The sequence below is a fragment of the Lissotriton helveticus genome, chromosome 7, assembly GCF_964261635.1.
Source record: "Lissotriton helveticus chromosome 7, aLisHel1.1, whole genome shotgun sequence".
In the NCBI taxonomy this organism is placed as follows: domain Eukaryota; kingdom Metazoa; phylum Chordata; class Amphibia; order Caudata; family Salamandridae; genus Lissotriton; species Lissotriton helveticus.
The window spans coordinates 139,266,371-139,288,008 of record NC_136068.1 but is presented as its reverse complement, the minus strand read 5'-3'; the positions used below and the strand labels follow the sequence as shown (position 1 = coordinate 139,288,008).

Below are 21,638 nucleotides of genomic sequence, written 5' to 3'. Positions count from 1 at the left end.
GCTATGTAGAAGGCAATAACTGACATAGATAATATATCACAGGTGTATAAATTATACATGGAACGTACAGTGATATGGTTCATAGATAGAGGAAGAGGTGGGGATGATAACAAGAAGAATATGCAGATTATGAGCTATATAGCTGGGGAACTGACAAATAACTATAGCTATTATGAACGTACATATGCTTTTTATAGTAAATTGTATTTGACAACTTGTGTGTTGTATATATTGTGCCTTCTGCTTCTGGGCGCACTATTGAGGCCTTCTCCCTGTGTCCTTGAGCAGTCAATGTTTTCTAGGCAGTATCGGTGGTTGGTATCTTGATCTATAATCAGTGCCCTATGGCTTCAGGAGCTGTGCTACTGAATATCGACACCAACAACATCGAGATAGAATAACATCGAGAAACAAAATATCGAAAAGTAAGTGCATATAAGGAAATAAAGATTTACTAATCCTAACTCCATATCTACGTACCTTGAAGATATATATACAGAGTATGTACATTCATGTGGAGTCAGGAACAGAGAGTCAAAACTTACCTGTTGACAGTTTTTAAATATTTTGTCCTTGATGTTCTGTGCCACTGACGTTGTGAGTTCGATATTCAGGGTGTGTATCGATCTCAGGTACTATGACATTTCAACTAGATTACCAAGTTACTCCCACTGTACACTTAACTATGCAAGTAGCCAAATCCCACTTCAGCTTGTGATGAAGGGTGAAATATAGATTCTGTTTGGCATAAGTAAATAACTTGATATACATATTTTTCTGTTAAAAAAGAGATTATTCAGTGTGCTAGCCCCTTGGTGGATGAGAATCTTTAAAATAAAAGTCTAGTTAAAAAAAAAACAGAATCGTAAAGTAGGCAGGGGAAACCCTCTATGTCAAAGATTAAGATTTTAGGATGCCCAAGGGCTAGTTCCCAAGGTAAAAAAGTTTCAGTGTCCAAAATTGGGGCGCCTGGATATACTTTTTTGGTGTCCAGATCACTGAGCCCAGCTCAGATGAGATCAGGCATAGAGACAACTGGTGTCGAAGTTAATGTAGGTGTACTAGTGGTGCTGAGGTTAGTCTAGACTCCACAGTTAGGCCACCAGGAGCATCAGAGTGTGAGGGGGCCTCTCTCAGAACTGACTGTCACAGTCAGGATGTTCAGTGAGCAGGGACATCTGCGGGATTTGTTACCATGAATCAGTGGTAAATTTGTAAAAAACATAAGTGCCAGGTCTCTTGTTAGGAGGTAGCTTGTACAAGCCCATTTCTCGTGTTGGTACCGCTTAAAACATAACACACTACTAACCATGAAAGTGGTGAGGAAGTGTGGGGTAACAGCCAAAGCTGCTGACTTCGGAGCTGGGGACCCAGGTTCGAGTCTCAACGTCGGCTCAACATCTTGTGATTCTGTGCAAATCCCTTAATCTCCCAGTGCCTACCATCAATAAATGGGTCCTTAACTGGTGCTCAAAAAGCGCTGGTGCTGAGCACCGGAAACCACTTCTCAAATTAAGCACTGTCCTGAATGCATGCATCAGATTACCAGTTGGAAGTGGGATTGAAGCATAGGATCTAACCACAGTTTCACAATGTGAAACTTCAAGATCTGCTAAGGCTCCAGCGAGGTGTAAAGTGGTCCCAGAATCAAATAAACCAACAGCAGTTGACAGGAGAATAGCTCAAGACCTAGGGTATGGAGAAATAAACCTACGTGTAAGCTCTGGAGGGCTCTGCAACTACACTGAAGTACAAATAATGACACCCAAGAATATTGTATCCACTACATCAAACTTACCACTGCTTTTATCAGGCAAATTTAGGTAACAGTATGTTGAGTTTAGAAGTAAATATATATGTACGTTCACAATGTAATAGTAAACTTTGTAGTGGATATGATTTTTTTATAAGTTGAAATTTTCGACCGAGATATAGTGATGTACAACTGTCTTGGAGGCTTGCAGGTACCAGCTCCCACATATTCAGACAAGGTTTGAAGCTGGTCAGGGACAAAGCTGGCCGCATCCATAATCCTGGAATGTCCATTGCAGGTCCTTAATGAGCCACTGTTATCCATTTAGTTATGGCCAGTTAGACTGCAGGGACCTCAGGGCTCCTAGGTGGCTCACTTCGTGAAGATGACCTCCCCGCAGTCTTCAGTTCACTCCTCCTTTCTCTTGTCCGTGGACAGGTGCCTGGTCTTCTCCACACTGGGCAGTACAGCTTCTATTTCCTCCAGGGCAGATCACATCCAGGCCCGAACTGGCCATAGCGGGCACCGGGCAATCCCCCGGCGCGCCGCACGGGTGGGGGCCGGTTTTGGGCCCCTAGGGGCCTTTTTTGTTACAGGGCCGTTGTACCAAAATCGGCTGAAAACCGGCCCCGGCAAAGAGTTCGGTGGCACCTCCAACACCTCTCCCCCCCAGAAGGGGGGGGGGGGGGGGAGGCGGCCGAGCACTTGTCCGGCCCTGATCACATCAGCACGGTTTCCCAGATCCTGGGCCGGGTTCTGGCTTTGAGGGGAAACAGAAACACACAGAGCCCTGTTCATGGTATGCTCGATGGGCTGGCACACAGAGCTCCCTCTAGAAAGACAGGTGAAATATCGATTTAGGGGCGTCAGTATTCAGTTCCGGATTACCAAATAGGCAAAGGTTCAAATCCTTTTTTCTCCCTGCTCCTAAACTGTGCTATTCTCTTCCCCTCTCTGTGTTTGTTACACTCTCTTTGAACATCTTCCAATGCTCTCTAAAATCATATCTTCTTCATAATGTGTTCTATGACAGTTTCAATCAAACCTCAGCGTAGCTAGTTTGACTGTTCTTGTGCACCCATGTGCCATTCATCTTTATTTACCATCATAGCTGTTGAAGCCATTACTCTCAGCACTGCATTCAGTCATAAGTGCTATACAAATAAAACAAACATTTATTGCACACTATATATTTGCATGCCTCACTATATGACATGTTTCACAAGTGCTGGTCTATCTTTTGTCTGTGAATCGGGCTTCGAATTCTGAATTTATTAATTTTATGTCATTAAAAAGCCTGACTCCCCCATTACGAAAGGATGGAACAAAGGAAAGCATCTGAGGCAAAAAAAAGTCAGGATGAATTATCAAACAGGCCATTTTGTAGTCCCACAATAGTCATACCTTATTGTGCAAAATAGATTACCATTCTATGCTTCCATTTTCTTTTCATGTGAATGGCACATTAGTTGGAGATTCAGTTTGTATCTTGAATGTGAAACATTTAAACATTTTCATTTTTGTGCTTTTGCATACATAATTATGGTAGCAAATTGATTTTATCTACATAAGCAACACGCCTCGTCCTTGTGCCGGGTTATTAATTTAAATTAAGTTATACTTCCAGTTTGGCCAGTTGTGAGATTGCAACATATTGAGTTTCACGTTAAAAAATAGGTAACAGACGGTGTGTGATGATTTACACATCAGGTAGGTTTCCGCGTATTATCAGAGTTTATCACTAATATAAATGATTTTTATAGTAATCTCTATTGCTAATGGTGTTTCAAGGCCTGACAAGTAATATTGATAAAGAATGGTGATCGCAAAATATGTTGCAACAAACACGTTGTCAGAATATCGATAATGGAAATATGATATGAATATCGTGGTTTATGTATCATTTACCAACATATTATTCCATTGTGTGTTGATGTTCTATTAATAACTCCAATGTGGTGCTATCTTTGTAAACAATATTTAAGACAAAACATTTTTGACAGATTATGCTCATGCCATGATATACTGGTACCATACTGCTAAAATGCAGCCAGAGGAAGAGTAAATGGAGAAATAACTAATTTCTTATCTTTTTCTTTTCAGACAAAAACATTTTAAAGAATGTGTGACCTTTATACACTTCTGTCGCATGAAGGGTGGGAATTGCCTCGTCCACTGGTAAGATATTTTTAATTTGTATTTGTTAGATTTCCATTGAGTTGTTGTCAAACCTCGAAGGCTTTTTTGGGTTAAGAAATAGTCGAGTGAGTGACAGGGAGGAGAATGGAGACATGAAGGTGCATATTGATAATGGTCACAAGCTCGATGATCATGGCGTGAGTATTAGGCAGATGATCATGATGGAGATGGGTCATGGTGATGGGACAGAGTTCGATGTTCAGGTGCACATTGACAAGTTGAGGTGTGAAGGAGCCGGGTTCCATGTGCTGTGGAACCTCAGGTCTATGGGACTTTTTATCAACATGAAAGCGTAGGGGAGGAAAGAAATAGCAGATCAAACATTTCAATGTCAATTTACTATGGCTCTTAAGAATCACAGACTCCCAATTGAGTTAATGGGGTTTATTACAAATCCAAAAATAACTGGACATACAGGCACCTCAAAGTGAGGGTGTAAAAAGACATCGGAACTAATACAAACCCAAACCTACAGATGAAAATAAGGCGGTGTAACATGCACAAGATAATTAGTTCCAAAATCAGGAATAAGAACATTTTTGAGCAGACATCTAAATTCACCTTCATCAGAAGTTCGTGGGTATAAAGCATTAGTCTGTCCCTACACTAACACTAACGTGACATCCCTACATAGCATTTCCCAAGGCAAGATCAGTTAAGGTGTCAGCTTGTGAAGTCTTCCTAAGAAGTCTCTTCACATCAGTTGGGTCAAGTAGCATGAAGCTACAGAGCTCGTTCTAAGAGGCTCTCTCCCTCAAGGCAAGGCAGAAGATCCCGTACACTTTCCCTAGTTTCGATATTTCAATACTACAGGTAGGATCCCATGATCCTTTTCAAAATCACGAAATGCAGTCAGGCCACCTCCTCATAGGTAACTTTCCATTAGGCAGCGATGCTCCCAAGCCTTGGCAAGATGACCTTGATTCCCAGGCTTGCTTCGATGAGAAAGTATCAGCGCTCAATGTTTCCTCTTCTCCCTAAGCCAGACTCCTAAAACAAAGACTTTATTCTAACAAACAAGGATGATTGTTCCACCTGCAACAGAAACGTGAGAAAGAACTAATCCAACATGCACATGAAATTCAACTATTAATAATGCGAGAGCTTCCTGGGAAAATGCTTTTCAGGCCTACAGAAATTGGCCAACATAAGAAATAGTACAAACGCATTACAAAATTAAATATAAATGAACACACTTTGCTGAGCACTTCCATATCATCATGTTACATAAGCAAATCAAATACATGAATAATTGTCAGCAGCATACACAAATTCTGCACGTCAATGTTTTCATCTAAACACGTATGAATTTCAACATTAATATCTTCACGTTTATATGAAAATATCCCTAATACACAACAATTCACGTTATTACAGTTCACGTTCTACTGTCCCAGGTTAATATGACAAAGGAATATATGTGGGTGCAGACTACTCGTGATTATGATTTACCCCTATAAATGAAAGAGCTAAAATTGCGCTACCTCAGGTGCACATTGACAACTGCAACGTGGTTGAGAAGGATCTTACAACCTATGATGCTGATGAACGCAAGATGCATATGCGATATCAAGATGGTATCATGGTGAATGAAGATGATGGTATGGTGACTGATCATGTAACTGAGGGGAGTAAATGAAACTGTTGTTTGCTGGCAATGAGTATTGCGACAGTGAGGGTTGATGGTTAAAGTTGCGGCAGATTTTGAGGTTGGTAATCAGGTGGACGGAGATGATAAGGTGCATGTTGCAATGCTAAAGTGGAAGGTGATCGAAACATCATTGTTGATGACGAAATGGATGAATAAAGGTTGGTGGATAATCGTGTGGAAGATGCTGGTGATGACAATGAAGAATGTGACAGTTTGACTGTTAGGTGAACAATAATGGTAAATGCCATGGAGATAATGTTAGAATGTTTATGAAAGTTGACAGGTGTTGACAAACTTGAGTTAATAGTGAGATAATGGGGGAAAGGATGTTGAGGTAAGGAACGGTGATGAAGAAGAATGTTTATGATATTGAAACTAGGTGTGTTCAACTCTCAAAATACTTTTTGGTTGTGGTGTGCCCTATACTAACAGCCAGCATTATTAGATTACAATGCTGATAGACAAGGGATGCTTTGAGATATATTTCCAATGACAGTGTGGTGGGGGAGATAATGGGTGGTGAATGGTGGCAAAGGAGTTGGTGTAGATAGTAATGGTGGCATTTGGTAGCACTGCTTATGTATCTCGAGTAAGCATTGTGGTACCTTTGTGTCAGGTGAGTGAAAGAACTGTATTTGAGGATCAAATTATCAATACACTGTGATGCAATTACAAATTCTTTACTGGGTTTTGCAGATAGAAATGTCTGCAATGAAAGCTCTACAGTTATTGTTTAGCTGACTAGGCCACAAAAACATTTTTGAAAGGATAAATCAGATGACTGTATTTGAAGACAGGCCAAAAACTTCCCCCAGAAAAGTTCACGCCTCCAATTTAGATACTAGAAAGTTTCATGCAAATTGGTGGGGTGGAACTTATAAGTGGCTGCAACTATGGAGAAAGGATTTTCTGGGCTCCAGGTAAAATTACATTCTTGCTCTCCTCCGATATCTTGCTGCAACCTGGTACCCCTAGTAGTGATGCTCTACTGTGGCCACCTACAACCTCCTCATTGCAACACCATCCCTGGGTGCATTGCATTGTCACATGACAACCTCCTCAAACCCCCTACGTTTAGACTCAAAATGAGGGGTGGACAATCTTTTGCAGTCTTGGACTCAAATACCTGGAATGCTCTCCCTAGACAATTTAGACTTATGAAATCAGAAACCATTAAAAAAAAACCTCTAAAAACATGGATTTTCGGGATCTCTAATTCACTGTTTCTCACTCATCCTCGGATCTTCTACCATGTTGATCCTTGCGTAGCAGGCATTTCCAATTACCGCTCAGCACCAGGATGCTCCTTGGGAGTGACAGCGCGTCATATAAGTACCTCATTCATTTATTTATTCAATGGCATTAAAATTACTATTTGGAAGTTTTGCTAGACAACAAACTAAAAACGACTGGATATACTAACACCAAATTAAGCATGCAAACCTAGGTCACAGTTTTCTCTATTCTTTTTTTTATCCGCTGTAATTATGAATGGCGGTTTTTAAACTAGCCTAAAAATAATTGAATATTTTTAGGGAGCTGTGATAGGTGTTATTGCAAATCAGGTTTCAAATGTGAATTCAGAAATCATAGAAACTTAGGAGATCAAAAACATACAGATTATTGACTTGCTCAAGAAATCCAGCCCATCAGTTGAATCAGTCACTGTGTTAATACAAAAGACTACCACTATCACAGGGGCTGGGTGGCCACAAAGCACAACCAGGACAGACCAGAGCTTAGAGTATAGGGGTAAACAATGCCCTTTGTTTTGGGCAAAAATGGCTGAAAATCAATCCACAACTCACTAGTAGGGAAAGTCAAATCACAAATAGAAATGCACATTTTTATATAAACCCTGCTGCCCTGGGAAACCCGATAACATGCCCAATGAGATTTTTCACTGCAAAACATCAGCTTTCTTTAAGAATACACCTAAAAACTTATAAGCACAAAACTTCTAACATCTTCAAGTCATTAAATAAATCATCATAATAATGAAAAATAAAAATATTTAAAAAATCAAACCGCTGCTTAACGATGCTACCTAAACATTTATTCCGTCTAGCATCATTCAAAAGAGAGCATCGGCCAAGGCTCAAACCTTTATGCAGAACATTTGCTTTATAACAATGATTCACTGTCAAAAATTTACAAAAGTATGCTAAATTCAGATCTGAAACAACAATATTCTGTAATCATACTAATTCACTAGAAAGTGCCTACACAGTACCTTGTTTCATACTGAAAGTGTCCCCTTTTACTTGGAGGATTTAGATGAAATTGAGAAGGATTCCTTACAAGCTCTTGCCACATTGCCTATTAGCAAAAATATTTTTGAGGCCAGTGGAGTGGTCAAGGTACTTTTATGTTTCAATCTTTTACAACATTCATGTCCTCTGAAAAATCCAGATAAACAAATGATGTTCCTTTACCAAGGGATTTTTAAAGGACTTTTTTTCCTTAAAATTAAATCATTAATATCAAATTTGCCAAACTTTACAAAAATCAGTTTTGCATTGATACATTCTTCTCTCTTTCCAGTATCCATATTTCTATGATTTGCTCTGCGCAACAGATATTTTTTAATTGTATTTTCTATCAACGTACCACAGCTAGATTGGCATTCTAAAACTTGAGGGATTCCCCTCACCCTCCATCTTTCTCTAGTGTCCAGCTACTAGAAGCAAATGTGACCTTTTGAGTCTCCTTTTTCACTTCTTTACATTGCCCATAACTTATTCAGTCCACTTTCATAATGCAAGCCTGCATCTATTAGATCTAATTAATGGAGTTAAAATCCATGTGTATTTTCCTATATCCTCTACTTGTATTTGGATTTTTAACTTACGATCTCTTGATAGAGTTTACTCAGTAGCCTCAGGGACTGGGCTCAGTGGGCTCCTGGTTTCAGATTTTCAAAGGATTGGCCGTCTCATTATTCTTTTTGAGTTTAAGAGATTTCCCTTCATCAATCTGCAATTCGAGAGGGATTCTAATGAGGAGTCTGAAATCACTTTATTAAAAAAAAATAGGATGTTTTGAATCAAATAATGCTCTCTGGTCTCGTTCGGACCCCAGATGATGTCATCTTTCGTGGGTCCAGATTCTAAAACCTTTTTTTAATGCTCCTCTTGACGCGATACACAGCTGTATACAGAAGGAAGATCACTTTGGTCAATTGACTTGGTAGTATTTAGCTTGATTTTTAAGAGTTGTTTCTCCGCCATGACCAGCATGTTTTAGCGATACAGTGAATATAAGCGAGATTAAGATATCTGTGTTACTGATTAATGTTCGTCTACCCATTGTTCACTCGACATAGGCTATTCAATATAAGGAAAAAATACATTTAGTTTAAGGATTTTAATCTTACCATAGGTACAATGCTAGACAGAAACAATATACCAACTCTCAGTGACACAACACATAGAGTGACTTCATTGAGGCTTCTTAAAGACAAGGCTTAATCAATATAGAGATTGTGCCCCCAGTAGGTGGAGTGTTCCACTAGTTTTATCCTTGACCCATTCCTCTCTTTGGCTGACTTGAGCCGTGAGGAAAGGAAGAGCACAGGAAAGTCTAAAATAACCTCTTTAATAGATCTCAATGAAGGTAACGTCATCTCTTGTCTTTCTGTTTCACGCTGTTTTATTTAGAACATTCTGTCCTCAGTAGGTGGAGTGTTCAACTAGTTTTATAGCCCTTCTGCTTCAGACTATACTGGTCATTAAAGGCCCTTTCCCTCTTTATAGGCCCTTGCCTGCGGCTTGAGCTTCTAACTTTGACGGGGGCCTTTAGCAATTGGTGTGGCCTTCAGCAGTAGGCTATAATGGTATAAGATCATTATGTCACACTAAACACAGGTGAGAGAAGGACTGCAAGTGAAAAGAAGCCTTATTCTGAGTGCCTCAGTAACCCTGAGGTGGCAGGTAACAAGAGAAAGTACTTGTTAACCAACATGCAACTGGTGGTATAAGACAGGGCAGCAAGAACCAAAACAGTATTGGGTGGTTATGGGCTATTTTGGGTGTGAAAAGTGGAGGTTGGTGAAGTTCATAGTGACAAAGGAAATTTCACAGCTTTCCTTCTTTCCTCAGCCTCGCTGGTATTTCACGAAGCCCCACCATTGTGGCAGCATACATCATGACGGTGACGGGGCTGGGCTCGCAGCAGGTGCTGGATGCAGTCAAGGTGCTGAGGCCAGGCATCAACCCAAATGAGGGCTTCAGGAGACAGCTGGAAGACTATGGCCATCGGGCTGCAAAAGAGGTAAACACACTCCACTATGTGCCTGGTAACGAGTTTGGCGGACGGGTTACTCCATCACAAACGTGACGGATATCCTGTCCGCCATATTACGAGTTCCATTATATCCAATGGAACATAATGGAACTCGTAATAGGGCGGACGGGATATCTATCATGTTTGTAATGGAGGAACCTGTCCATCAAACTCGTAATCAGGCCCTAAGTGTAGACCCAGCAGTAGGCACATCGCTGTCTGGTGGTCTGAAGCTTGGCACCATCACATGGCATGATGTTGGCATTCCTCTCACATGTTGTATGTATAACTTCTCTCTTCCCCACTCCTTAATTCTCTTTCTCATTGTAACACCATGTTCTTTTCCTTCCTGTTTCTCAAGACCTGTGATTATTTTTACCAGTGACTATGGGGGGCAATAGGTACTTCAGTACTGCTGGTTCTTTCCTTGCCCACGGCTCAGGGGTCATAAAAGCAGATGCACAAACAGAAAATAAGGTGGGCTCTTTAGTTTTCACTCCTTACCAATCTCCCTCCCATTAGCAGGAAACAGGAAGCTATTGATTATCTAAAGGACAGACAAGAGGCCAACCATGAAATGTCACTAAAGTTCAAAGTTTGCGTAATACCACTTCTGTTACCCTGGAAATTTGGTGAATTGACGCCTGCGACTATGAAACAAACTATGCCAATCCATTCTTCTGTATGAAAGCAGAGTTTGAGTACCACATTCAAACATCACCAACAAAAGCATTCCTTTGAACCAGTACTGTCTAAAACATCCATATAATGGCTTAGCGAGAGCTCAAAATCTAATCTGGAAATGTCTTCTAGGTTAAAACTGAATATATGTTGAGGGATGACAGGAGAACAGAGAAGTGGTAGTTTGGCTGAAAGATGCCTGGGCCACTCTCATAAAAGTAACCTTCTTTAAACCATATCGCCTTAGTGCAAAGCTGGACTATTGCAATGCATTAATGACCAGAGCGACAAAGAGGAATTTAAGCAAACTTCAGATTATATATCACTCTGCATTAAGAGCAGCTTTTAACAACGCCTTTGAGGGCATATCATTCCTTTCCAGAAGATCCACACATTGGCTGCCAGTACAGGATAGTGTACAGTTAAAAGTAGTAAGTTTGACGCATAAGCAATTTATAGCCGTGCCCCAGATTACTTTAAACTTCGTACTTATGAGCTTTGCATATCATTATGAATCGGTGCCAAACAAAAGCTGGTGGAACCCAAGAACAAGGTCAGCCCACTGGGCCTTCACGACTTTGGCAAGTTAGATACATAATGGGGTAATAGCTTCCTCCATTTTGTTTTTGGAAGAACGTGAAATTAGCACCGGGTTTTGTGCATATCATTTACCATCAACTAAACAGTGAACATCTGCCTTATTCCAACCAAAGGACAATAACATATGTAGTTCTACTTTCTTTTTATTAGATCATTATTGTAATTTTTTTTGTATGAGGAATTATTTCCTTCTTTTTATAAAGTACAAATATTCATAAAATTAGTGTACATACAATTACTTATATTACACATACATGTGGCCTAATTACATTCATAATATAAAATGCATGAAGTGCAATACAGTTATACATGATAGTAAACAGAATCAAAATTCCATTCAACGCGTTTCGGCTAAGCCTTCCTCAGGAATTTCTGTATATTTCTCATGAGTGATAACTGTATCTGGGTTCCAAATGGACGAACCCGTTCATGGATAAATACGACGGGCGCAATGCGACTTTATTGAACGGCATACATTTCTCAGATCAAAATCATTAGTGGGAAGTGAGATTATTGAGATCTAAAAGATATTTTAAACTCAGTCTCTACCGGATGATAGGCGCTATACAGAGATAGATATTTCAGTCTTCTTCTATTTGCTTCGCTGCCTGTGATGTCTGTTTTATAATCGCAGACGTGGAACGTCGTTCTCAATCTGCACTTCAATTTAGCGCCAATTCTGGTCGCCTATCAAACATACATGTTTCTTCAAGATCAGAAGGTCCCGGCACAAAACTCCCCAAAGTGTAACTGCTTCTAAATGCCTCCATTCAGGAAAACCTTAAAGACACAATTAGTTTGAGAGAACGTCTTACTGTCTATCCAAATTATATGAAGCGCCAGGAGCCAAAGGGGTTTTGAGCACTTCACAAAATGCATGATCATTAAGGACACTTATCACTTTATCACCAATGTTGCATTCATTTCAATCATCTCTTTTGGGTCAACACTTTATTCTAGATCACTTTCCAGTCGGAATTTTTAGTCTTCCCCAAAGCACCTAAACTATCTTGGTTCGCTTTAAAACAGGACAAAACCTCAACAGGACAACGACTGCTGGTACTGCTGACCTTTCTGAATCTTGGGCACTCAATGACAATATGGTTCTGTTAAAAAGGTGAGGCAGGAGGATTGTTCTTGTGTGGTTTAGATCTGGCTTTTCTAGCTGACTTGATCTTCTGTCAGTCCCTGCCTCTAGGTCTAGCCCTTTACCTGCCCCTTTTTCAGCCCCTCATGGGCTGCACATTTTAATGGGACCATTTACCCACTGCCAGCTCTACTGGCACAATTGCCATCCTCCACAATGCTGACTATACTCAGCTATATTGCAACTTGTCCTTGGTTCACTATAGAACACAGTAGAGTGGGAAACATGCAAATGGCTTCACCAACAGATTTGAAATAACATTGAATAAAGTGGCTTTCTTAAAAAAATTACTTTCTTAAAGAACAGACAGATTAGCAGTCACAGTTTCACCCAGGAAAGGTTCAGAACTCTGCAAAGTTCCAATTATTGACAGCAGCACCCACTACTTTTGGGGCAGAGGGGGGAGCCCAGTGCCCCCACATACCCCGCCGGTTCCCTGCATGCAGCAATCCTGGGTGCATTGGGAGCCTCCATTGCTCCTGTCTGGAGGGAGCAAATGCTTTTGCATGCTCCCGATGGCCAGGAGCAATCTGAGTTTCCCTGCCTGCAAGAGCGTGGGCAGGGAAACAAATGTCTGCTCCCACCCAGTGGGAGCATTTTCACAGCTCCCGCTGGGTGGGAGCAGACACGTTTTCCCTCCCCGCACTCTTGAGGGAAGATAAACAGTATCCTGGGGCAAGGGTCACCAGAGCCTTAGGTGACACGAGGATGAGGGCTGTGGACCCCCTCCCCTTTCTTTTACATGTCAGGCCCCACGGTAGGGGGTCCCCGGGGCTGAAATCAGCTTGGGGAGCAGGGCCTCAAGCACGCTCCCTCCGCGAATAATTATATAAATTGACCTCTGGGACTTGGCCCACCCCAGGAGGTCCTTTATAAGTAAGAAAATATGATTTTGCTGCAATTCCATGGGCGTACTCTGGGATCAAGGAAAAAAATCCAGAATTAAATTTTAAAAAAATTGATTGGCTGGGGGTTGCTGCTGCAACATTTTCTTTCATGACTTTCATGAGATAGTTTACCCCTGTATTACCTTAATTACTGCAGGAGCGTGATGGCCCAATAGGAAAGAAACCCCTGGCCAAGAAGAACGCTCTATTTTTTAGGTCGAGCCTTGGCAGCACAAGTGCTGCTCTGCGAGGCATGCTGTATTAGAGTATGCACTTGAAGCTCCGCCCACTCTGCACATATTTTTCATTGGCTTGTGTCTTTGTCCTTAGTAAATGCTGGCTTCTGATTTGGTAATCGGCTTGTTAGTCCCTCCTTAGTTCCGCCTTGTCTTCATTTGTAACCTCCCATTAGAACTGGCCCTTTTACTTCTGTTGTTACACCATCTGTGTTATTTAGTCTGGAAGCACTATTTCTTTAGTGCGTTTTGTCTTACGGCAGGCACAACCTGCTTTGCAGCAACATTCTGCGCGCCATGTGTGCTTTCACTTTTCAAGCAGCCGGGACAAGGGCAGCCAATTCTTTGGAATGCCATATGTCTCGCATTTAGGAGAGTTTGAGCTATTGGCATTTAAAATGACAATACTTTAAACTCTCACAAATGTGACACCTATTGCTTTAAAAAAAAAATTGTGGGTTGTTTGCGGGTTGCTCTTAATAGAGGCCACGCCCCTTGCTCGTTTAAAGAAAGGGGTGTGGTCTCTATTAAGTGCAAGCGCAGCATGGGGCACCTGGAAACAAACAATATTTGCAATTCAATAGTCTTGCATTTGCTATTGACATTTACAGTGCCAATAGCTCAAAATCTCGTAAATGTGAGACCTATTGCATTGCAAATGCTTGTTTAAGTTGAGCTTGTTGGACTATGCTGAGAGTCACTCAGATGCAACCGTCCACATATGCAAATATTTTTTAAACTTACCTTCACAAAAACTACTGAAAAGATTTACACCAAATCACAAAAAGTACACTTTCTGGACCAAGATATAGCTTCTAGCCAAATTTAGTGTAATTCTTCTGCCCGTGTGGCGGTAGGCCTTTTCAAAACTCCCAAAGTCAATTGCATGGGGATTTTGCATTTTAGGACTACCCTTTTTCTCGGACCTCATTTAACAGATCGCCCATGGAGACACTAAGCAAGAAAGAGCAATTTTTTGGAAAGTTTTGTGACAATTCGTCAAACAGCACCAAAGTTATGAGCAAACCAAAAAGGTATTTCCTATGGAAACGTAGACCCAACAATAACTACTAAATGGCAACCAATCAAGATGAACTGATAACATTTGCATCCAGGGTGTTAACTGGGCGGGATAACAATTACAGCACTTTGGAGAGTAAGGCACCAGGTGGTTACTGTTCCATACACCATTCAACATTTTATCTGTGGAGATTGCTTGTATTGCGGTTTTAGCCTTGTGGGAAAGTTTATGCTCAAAAGACCAGGACTAGGCTGGTTATGGTGCCAATTGAAGGCTGTATGGCGCCTTAGTTTCTTATTTAATGTTACAACAAAGGCAGTAAACCAGTGAAAAGCATTTATTAAAGCAAATAGGCTTTTGTGAATGGATGGTTAGTACACTGTGTTAAAGACTGTTGAGAGGCATTTTATTACATGGAACATCACATCATACTTTGGTAGGCAGATGCTTTTGTATTGTTATCCCCTCTAACAACCCTGAGGTAGAAGATTTGCACTGTGATAAACCTTGTAAAGCCTGCTTCTAATTGTTTTACTTTGCTTTGCCAACTCCAGTTCTGTATATATTGTAATTTTATGACTGTATGCCTGATAGTTGACTTTTAGGAAATCTAATGGTATATGAAGTATGCCTGATGGTTTCCCTTTGGGAAAGCTAAGGCTCAAAACAGTGGGTCTGAGTTGGTTCTGACGACAAGCTAATGATGAAGGCCATAGGCCCTCATTGGTTCTCTGAGAAAAGTTATGTCTGATGCAAAAGAGCTGAGCTACTTCTTGTGAAAAGATAAGACATAGACAGTTGCCCTGGCCCATTTGTGATACACCAATGGAATGGCATTGCCCATAGTGTACCACTGATTATCATTCTAATATGGCCAACAAGTTGCTTCTAAACGTTGCAACCATGTTAGACCTTTTTAACAACAATATGCTACGTGTTATATCATTGCAACGAGGCCACCCCTTGCTATGTTAAATGGCATTTTTTAAAGCAGGTATATCATTTGGAAGAAAGTTTTTTCTACTTTTATTCTTCTAATTTAACTTGCATATATATATGCTTGCCCTGCTTTTATGTTTTATTGAGAAGGGATAAGTGGATGAATTCAAGGATGAGTTAGTGGGTGGATGAGAGAATGCATGAGTACAAGGATGAGTGTCAGAGTGCACCTATGATGATGCACTGAGTGCCTAAAATCACCAGTTACTGAAGAGGCACTATCTGTTAGAAGCCAGACCTATTGACATTGCCAGCGCTTGTTTGTACTTTGTTGCTGTGAATGATTAAATAAAAAATGTGTCATGTTGGAATTCTTTTAATACCTAGGGGTATTTTTACTAAACTTTTGTGCCATGTTTGCATTACAAAAGTGATGCAAATCGACGCAAAACCTTTTTTTTCCAATTTACTTTCCAGCGTAAAACTTGCACTGGAAATCCACTTAAAAGTAACGCAAAACAGCGCATAGAACTGCTTTGCGTTTCTTAGCACCATGAGAGCATTCCATGGGGGGGGGGGTGCATGGCTGTTCCCACGCAGCCACCTATAGTGATTGATGCAAAACCCTATAAGTAGATGGGTTTTGTGTAAAAAAAAAAATGCCCATTTCAAACAGTGGCTATCAAAGAGAAATGCTTTTTTCTCCTTTCTTTTCCAACCTTGCATGTGTGCTGCACTGTACAGCATGCCTAGAAAAGTGGGAAAAGTTTTAAAGTTAGTCTCAGCATAGTTTTTTGTACTGAAAGGGTACTCTTCCAGTACAAAACCTGTGCTAGACTCATGCAGACATTCTTGTACTATGATGTAAAGGTGTGCGCATGGTGCACAACTACCCGATTGGGAACGGGCACTAGGAAGAGGGGAGAAAATGCCATATCTCTGTAGATATGGAGCTCTCCTGTTCTATATCATGCAGCTCAGTGCAGCATTTTGGCTTCTGCGCAGTGCTGCCTGAAAATTCGGTAAATAGACCGCCTAGAGCAGGGGTCTTCAAACTGGGGGGCGGGCCCCCCCTCAGGGAGGCCTTAACTGACCCCAGGGAGAGTGCAAGGCTTCGGTTTAAAAAAAAGCATCATCCTGATAGCAGTGCTTTGTTTTCAACAGAAAACAAATGAGCAGCAGGGATGTATGGCGTTACAACGCAGGCTATTACAACGCCTGCCTTTACAACGCGGTTTTTACATCGCAATCCATTACAACGCATAGCGCTTTGGGGTGCTGGATAGTGAATAGTTTAATTTACTATTCCAACTCCAGTCCCCGTGGACACTAGGGAAGGTGTTGGATAGTAAATTAAACTTATTCCCTATCCTAGAGCGCCCCCCAGCGCAATGCGTTGTAATGGTTTGCGTTGTAATGACCGCGTTGTAATGGTAGTGCGTTGTAATAATTTCGTTGTAACGGTTGTTCACCGAGCAGCAGTAAGCCACTCTGTAATGGGCCATTACTAACATCTTTTATCATTTATATCTGGCTGGGAGTATGTGTCTAAAAGGAAAGAACTCCATATATCCTTAATACCTCCCCCCCCATTTCCAATAATCACACTGTGAATACTGTCCCACGATAGTAAGGCCTAACTAATCAGAATAGTATGTTTGTCAATCATGTATTTGATTGCATTTTTAAAAGGTTTAACATAACTGTAATGTTTATATAAGCCTAGACATTTTTAAACATTGCAAATTTAATAGAATAAATGTGAAACATTTTTTTTGGGGGGGCTCTAATTATTTTGTTTTGTACAAGGGGGGCGCAGCTTTAAAAAATGTGAAGACCACTGGCATTGAGTCTGTAACATTGACTCTAAAGTTCTGTAATATCTGCATGAAGGAACTAAGGGTAGGTACTTTACTATTTTACTTCTTGAAAGAGATGACCGTGCCAGAGTTAGTAACAGACAAAGCTAAATATGAAAGGATTTGCGGTTCTATGGAATTCCTGAGTTCTTAATATTCTGCTATTAATTATTAATTTAAATATTGTGAGGGATAAGGAAGCCAACTCATTGATAAGATATTGGAATTGTAGAACATTTTCAATATTGGCAACAGTTTTTTAGAAACTGTACACAGTGCTGTTTACCTAATACAGTGTAACTTTGTATCACCATCGAACAAATCTTTTAAGAATTCTCTTTTTCAAAAATAATTTTTGTACTGAGTGATATAAATTTTAGCATGCAATTACTGGTAATGTATTTAACATGTTTCTGCTTGCGTTTATCTAGTACCACATAACATGCTAGCATGTGATTACTAACGTACCAAGGGTCCAATTATGAGTCTGTTGGTGGAGGTGCGGCAGCCGCTGCCCCACCAAGCCTATTAGGAGTTTCCTCTCCGCCGGCGGTGTCATGGAGGTTCCAACTCCATGAACACCGTGGTAGAGAGGAAACAAAGGAGGCCCTGCAGGGCCCCCTCCTCCTCCTCCGCATGGGGATGTATGCAGGGGGGCCCAACATGTGCCCCCCTATATGCATGCACCCCAGTTCCTGCAAGGCATGGGTCACGGCATGGACTTAAGTGTTCATGCCGTGCAGAAACTGTTTTTGGCATTCTCATTGCAGTGCTTATTTTAAGGACACCGTTGTGTGAACGTCAAAACAAAAGCCCGTCAGACAGGAGGAAACTCTTAATCTGACAAGAGGCCCTACCACAGCTTTGGTGGTGTGGCAGCTGTTGCCACACCGCTAAAGTCGTAATCAGGCCCTTAGTTACTAATATGTCTCTACTAGCATGTAACCAATATAAGCATGAGTGATAGTACATGAAACTGGTATGAGTACAAGAGTCTTATCATGTAATTACTGGCATGTAACTATTTGAATGACTAGTACTAGTAGGAATTTAATAACACACAACTTCTACCATGTGGTCATTGTGTCAAACATCACTACCGACTCATTTCTACAGCCATTCATGCACCAGAAATAGGTGTGCTTGTGCAGACCTGCAATCTCACATGGTGCCCCCATGTGTCACACATATTTGCACTTTTCACATGATCACCCAGTGAATAACCAATATTACAGTGACCACAGGGTGAGCTGGAAACCACTTCATATAGCTGGTTTCCAGATTGTATGTGCTGTACACTGTGGAGTCCATTAAAGGTTTTACAACCTCCTTAAGGACATTAAAAATTGATTTATAAGCCTTTGTAATTCGTGAAAGGGTAGGAGTGACTGCTGAGGCAGTGGGGAGCCCAAAGTACAGCCCCATCTCCAAAATCCTCCTGTCATGGCTGCTCAGGCAGTGAAGGGCTCAATGACCTGCACACACACCAGGCTGTCCCCTCACAGGCACCTCATTTTTTCGCACATAATGACATTGGTAGGTCTGGGCTACAGACAACAACTTTACCTGCTGGCAAGACCTATTGTTTACTATACAACACATATACTTAGAGTGGGATTTTGGTCATCGCCTTGCTCATGATTGCCTGGCTATGTTGTCTATTTCACTTCCCTGCTTCTGATTCGATGGTTTTCCTCTTTATTCTTGTGTTTGTCCCACCAAAGAGCATTTAAGTTTCACAACATTTTAGATTGATTCATGTATCCTTCCATGCTGCCCTCAACTCTGTACGTGTCAGGGACTGTCTTGTCTTCCTTCCATTCTCCTACCCCTACCCCTGTCTTTTGATCCTATACCTCTCTTTTTTGTCTCCATCTCATGCAACTAGATGTCAGCAGTTGGCGCTTTGATATTTTAGGGGCTAGATTTTTCTAAAAAGTTCACAAGTTCATAACTCCGATTCTACTGATTGGGTTTTTGTCATTTTGGTGTCAAATAATGTATTATATTCATATGCTGCACAAATACTTTACACAATGCCTCTAAGGTAAGCCTGTTTGCTTTTGTGCCAAGCTACCAGGGGTTAAGCCCAGGTTTATTTAGTGACTTTTGTGGTTCACCGTTATCCAGCGTCCTGTTGCCTCCCCAATTGTGGGTGACATCTTCATTTTTTTGTGTACAGCCACTGCAGCTATCTTTGAACAGAGTTTATTAAAATAAACAAAAATGCATTCACGGATAACAGCCACGGATGTGTACACATCCGCGGCATCTACCTATAAAGGTATTTGGTAAAACATTACTAAAAAATTCTAAATACATTCAAACGTTGCAGTCGTGGATGCATGCCGTGGCCATCTTTTATTGAATTTTGCTATGTTTTACACCCTCTTCCAAGATGGCTGCTGTAGAAGCTAGCTTACAAAGTAAGAGAGTTACCCCAGTTAGGCCAGAAGGGACTGGGTAGGAAAGTTATATACAATAAATTACCCCTCTGTGCTTCAATTTATTAAAGTAGTGTCAATCAAATAGTATCCACTGAACCAAAACCTTTACTCAAAATAACTATATAACAAAAATTCATATATTGAAATCCATTTATTACATTAAATTCATATTAAAACATGTAACACATTACATACATTTTTTTTGTTAAAATCTAAGGAAGATGGATTCCCCTCGTCAAGGAATTTTTATATTATAATTAAGAATCACATCAATATTCATATCTCAATATCCAGTTTCACATATATGTTCTGTATATCAAACAGTATGACTTTTAAAATAGTTTTATACAATTGTGCATGAATGTAAACAAAGATTCAAATTAAATAAAACAAGTGTCGACTCAGCGTTTCAACAACTATATCCCCTCCTTCTTCAGGACTTGTAAATCACATATTGCTTTGTTGCATTAAAAACCCAATTAATATGTAACAGTTTAAAACAAAACAAATAGGAGAGAATGAAAATACATTATTCATCATTCCTAAGATGGGTTGGTTCAGTGTGCACTACCTTGTTTCTTTATACATGATTGTGTTTAAACATTATTTTTTTATGGCTAGTATTACTGTGAATGCCGCCCAAGGTGTTGTCCATAACACTGAGCGGTTTATATAAATATTGAATACATAGTAAAACCTACTATCTCACCAATTAATGCCTTTGTAGTTCAGGTTACCTTCTGCGTGCGTACCCTCCAAATTATGGTGTACGTGCTCTAATTTAAGGATATTTTCTTCAAATTATATCCATCCATTAGGTAAAAGCTCCTACAAATATGAAACCTATATTATTTGTCATATTTAAAAAATTCATATAATGGTTTCTGTCCTCCATTTTGGATGGATTATCAATTTTTTTTCTGGATTACTTACTTTGGAAATGTAAACTTTGTTAAAAATTTCACAGGGTTCCACTGATAGCCGTTTATTTTGTAGGTTATCTACCTAAAAATATATACAATGTTATTTTAATGTTTTCAAGGGTATTATATAAAAAGGGAACTTATGTAGCATAAACCTATTCTTTTTATCTCATAAGTAGCAACTAACCCTGATTGAATGTGATTAACTTTCAATTCAATAAGTATATTCTTTAAAATATTTCAAGTATCCTTCGTCCCGAGATACATCTGGTGATGTCCTTTAACTAGTTTTGATCCCCAGTTTCTATTGGAGGAAAACATACATACTGTTTTGAATACCACAGCCCTATGTTTTAAAACCCTACTGTTCCTCCTGTAAGATAATTTTTCAATCAAACTCCTTAGTACTGTCAAATTTTGGGATCTCCACTAGACAGTGAATTTATGGGATCCTCTAGTTATAGCTATTGATTATAATAAAGCCAAACATTATCGACCCCGCTATTTTTTAATTTGCGGTCTTCCTGTATTATAACTCAAGGCAGGTTAATTTTGTAGCTCCTTTCCCACAACAAATGTTAACTTATGGTCAGTTAGCTTCTACTATTGTTCGTGTTTTAGGTGTATCTCATAGAGTTTTCTGTTTTACATATCTCCTGTCTATGATCAATCTCTTGAAAACATGGTAAAGTCATTGTTTTTAATCGTTTTTAATGCCGTTTTTAATAAGTAGTTCTTAACATCTCATTGAAAAATTCTTGACCCCATCGAAAAAAGGCTATACTTGTCTGGTAAACAGCGCTTACCCCATGGAATCTGTTAGTATCCCATCAGAGTCATCTTAACGTACATTCTAATATGCGTTAAGACCCAAAGGTAACCTCTATTTAAATCTATTAAGAGAAATCTACCCCGCTCTTACCTCTGTTTGCCGGTATCGCGTGTGTCTCTGGCTTCATTATATTTCCGGGTTTGAAATCCCAACATTTTATACTCTTGCGGATTAGTTTG

The 21,638-nt window shown here is 40.2% G+C and overlaps 1 protein-coding gene across 1 annotated transcript in view; it reads left to right on the top strand.

The window, feature by feature from the left end:
- Window positions 1-21,638, top strand: part of DUSP15 (dual specificity phosphatase 15) — a 124,455-nt gene that overhangs the window by 38,569 nt on the left and 64,248 nt on the right. The window contains exons 5-6 of the mRNA XM_078650443.1: window positions 3,857-3,931; window positions 9,704-9,875. Coding sequence (XP_078506569.1) covers window positions 3,857-3,931; window positions 9,704-9,875 — 247 coding nt within the window. The remainder of the gene's footprint in view (window positions 1-3,856; window positions 3,932-9,703; window positions 9,876-21,638) is intronic.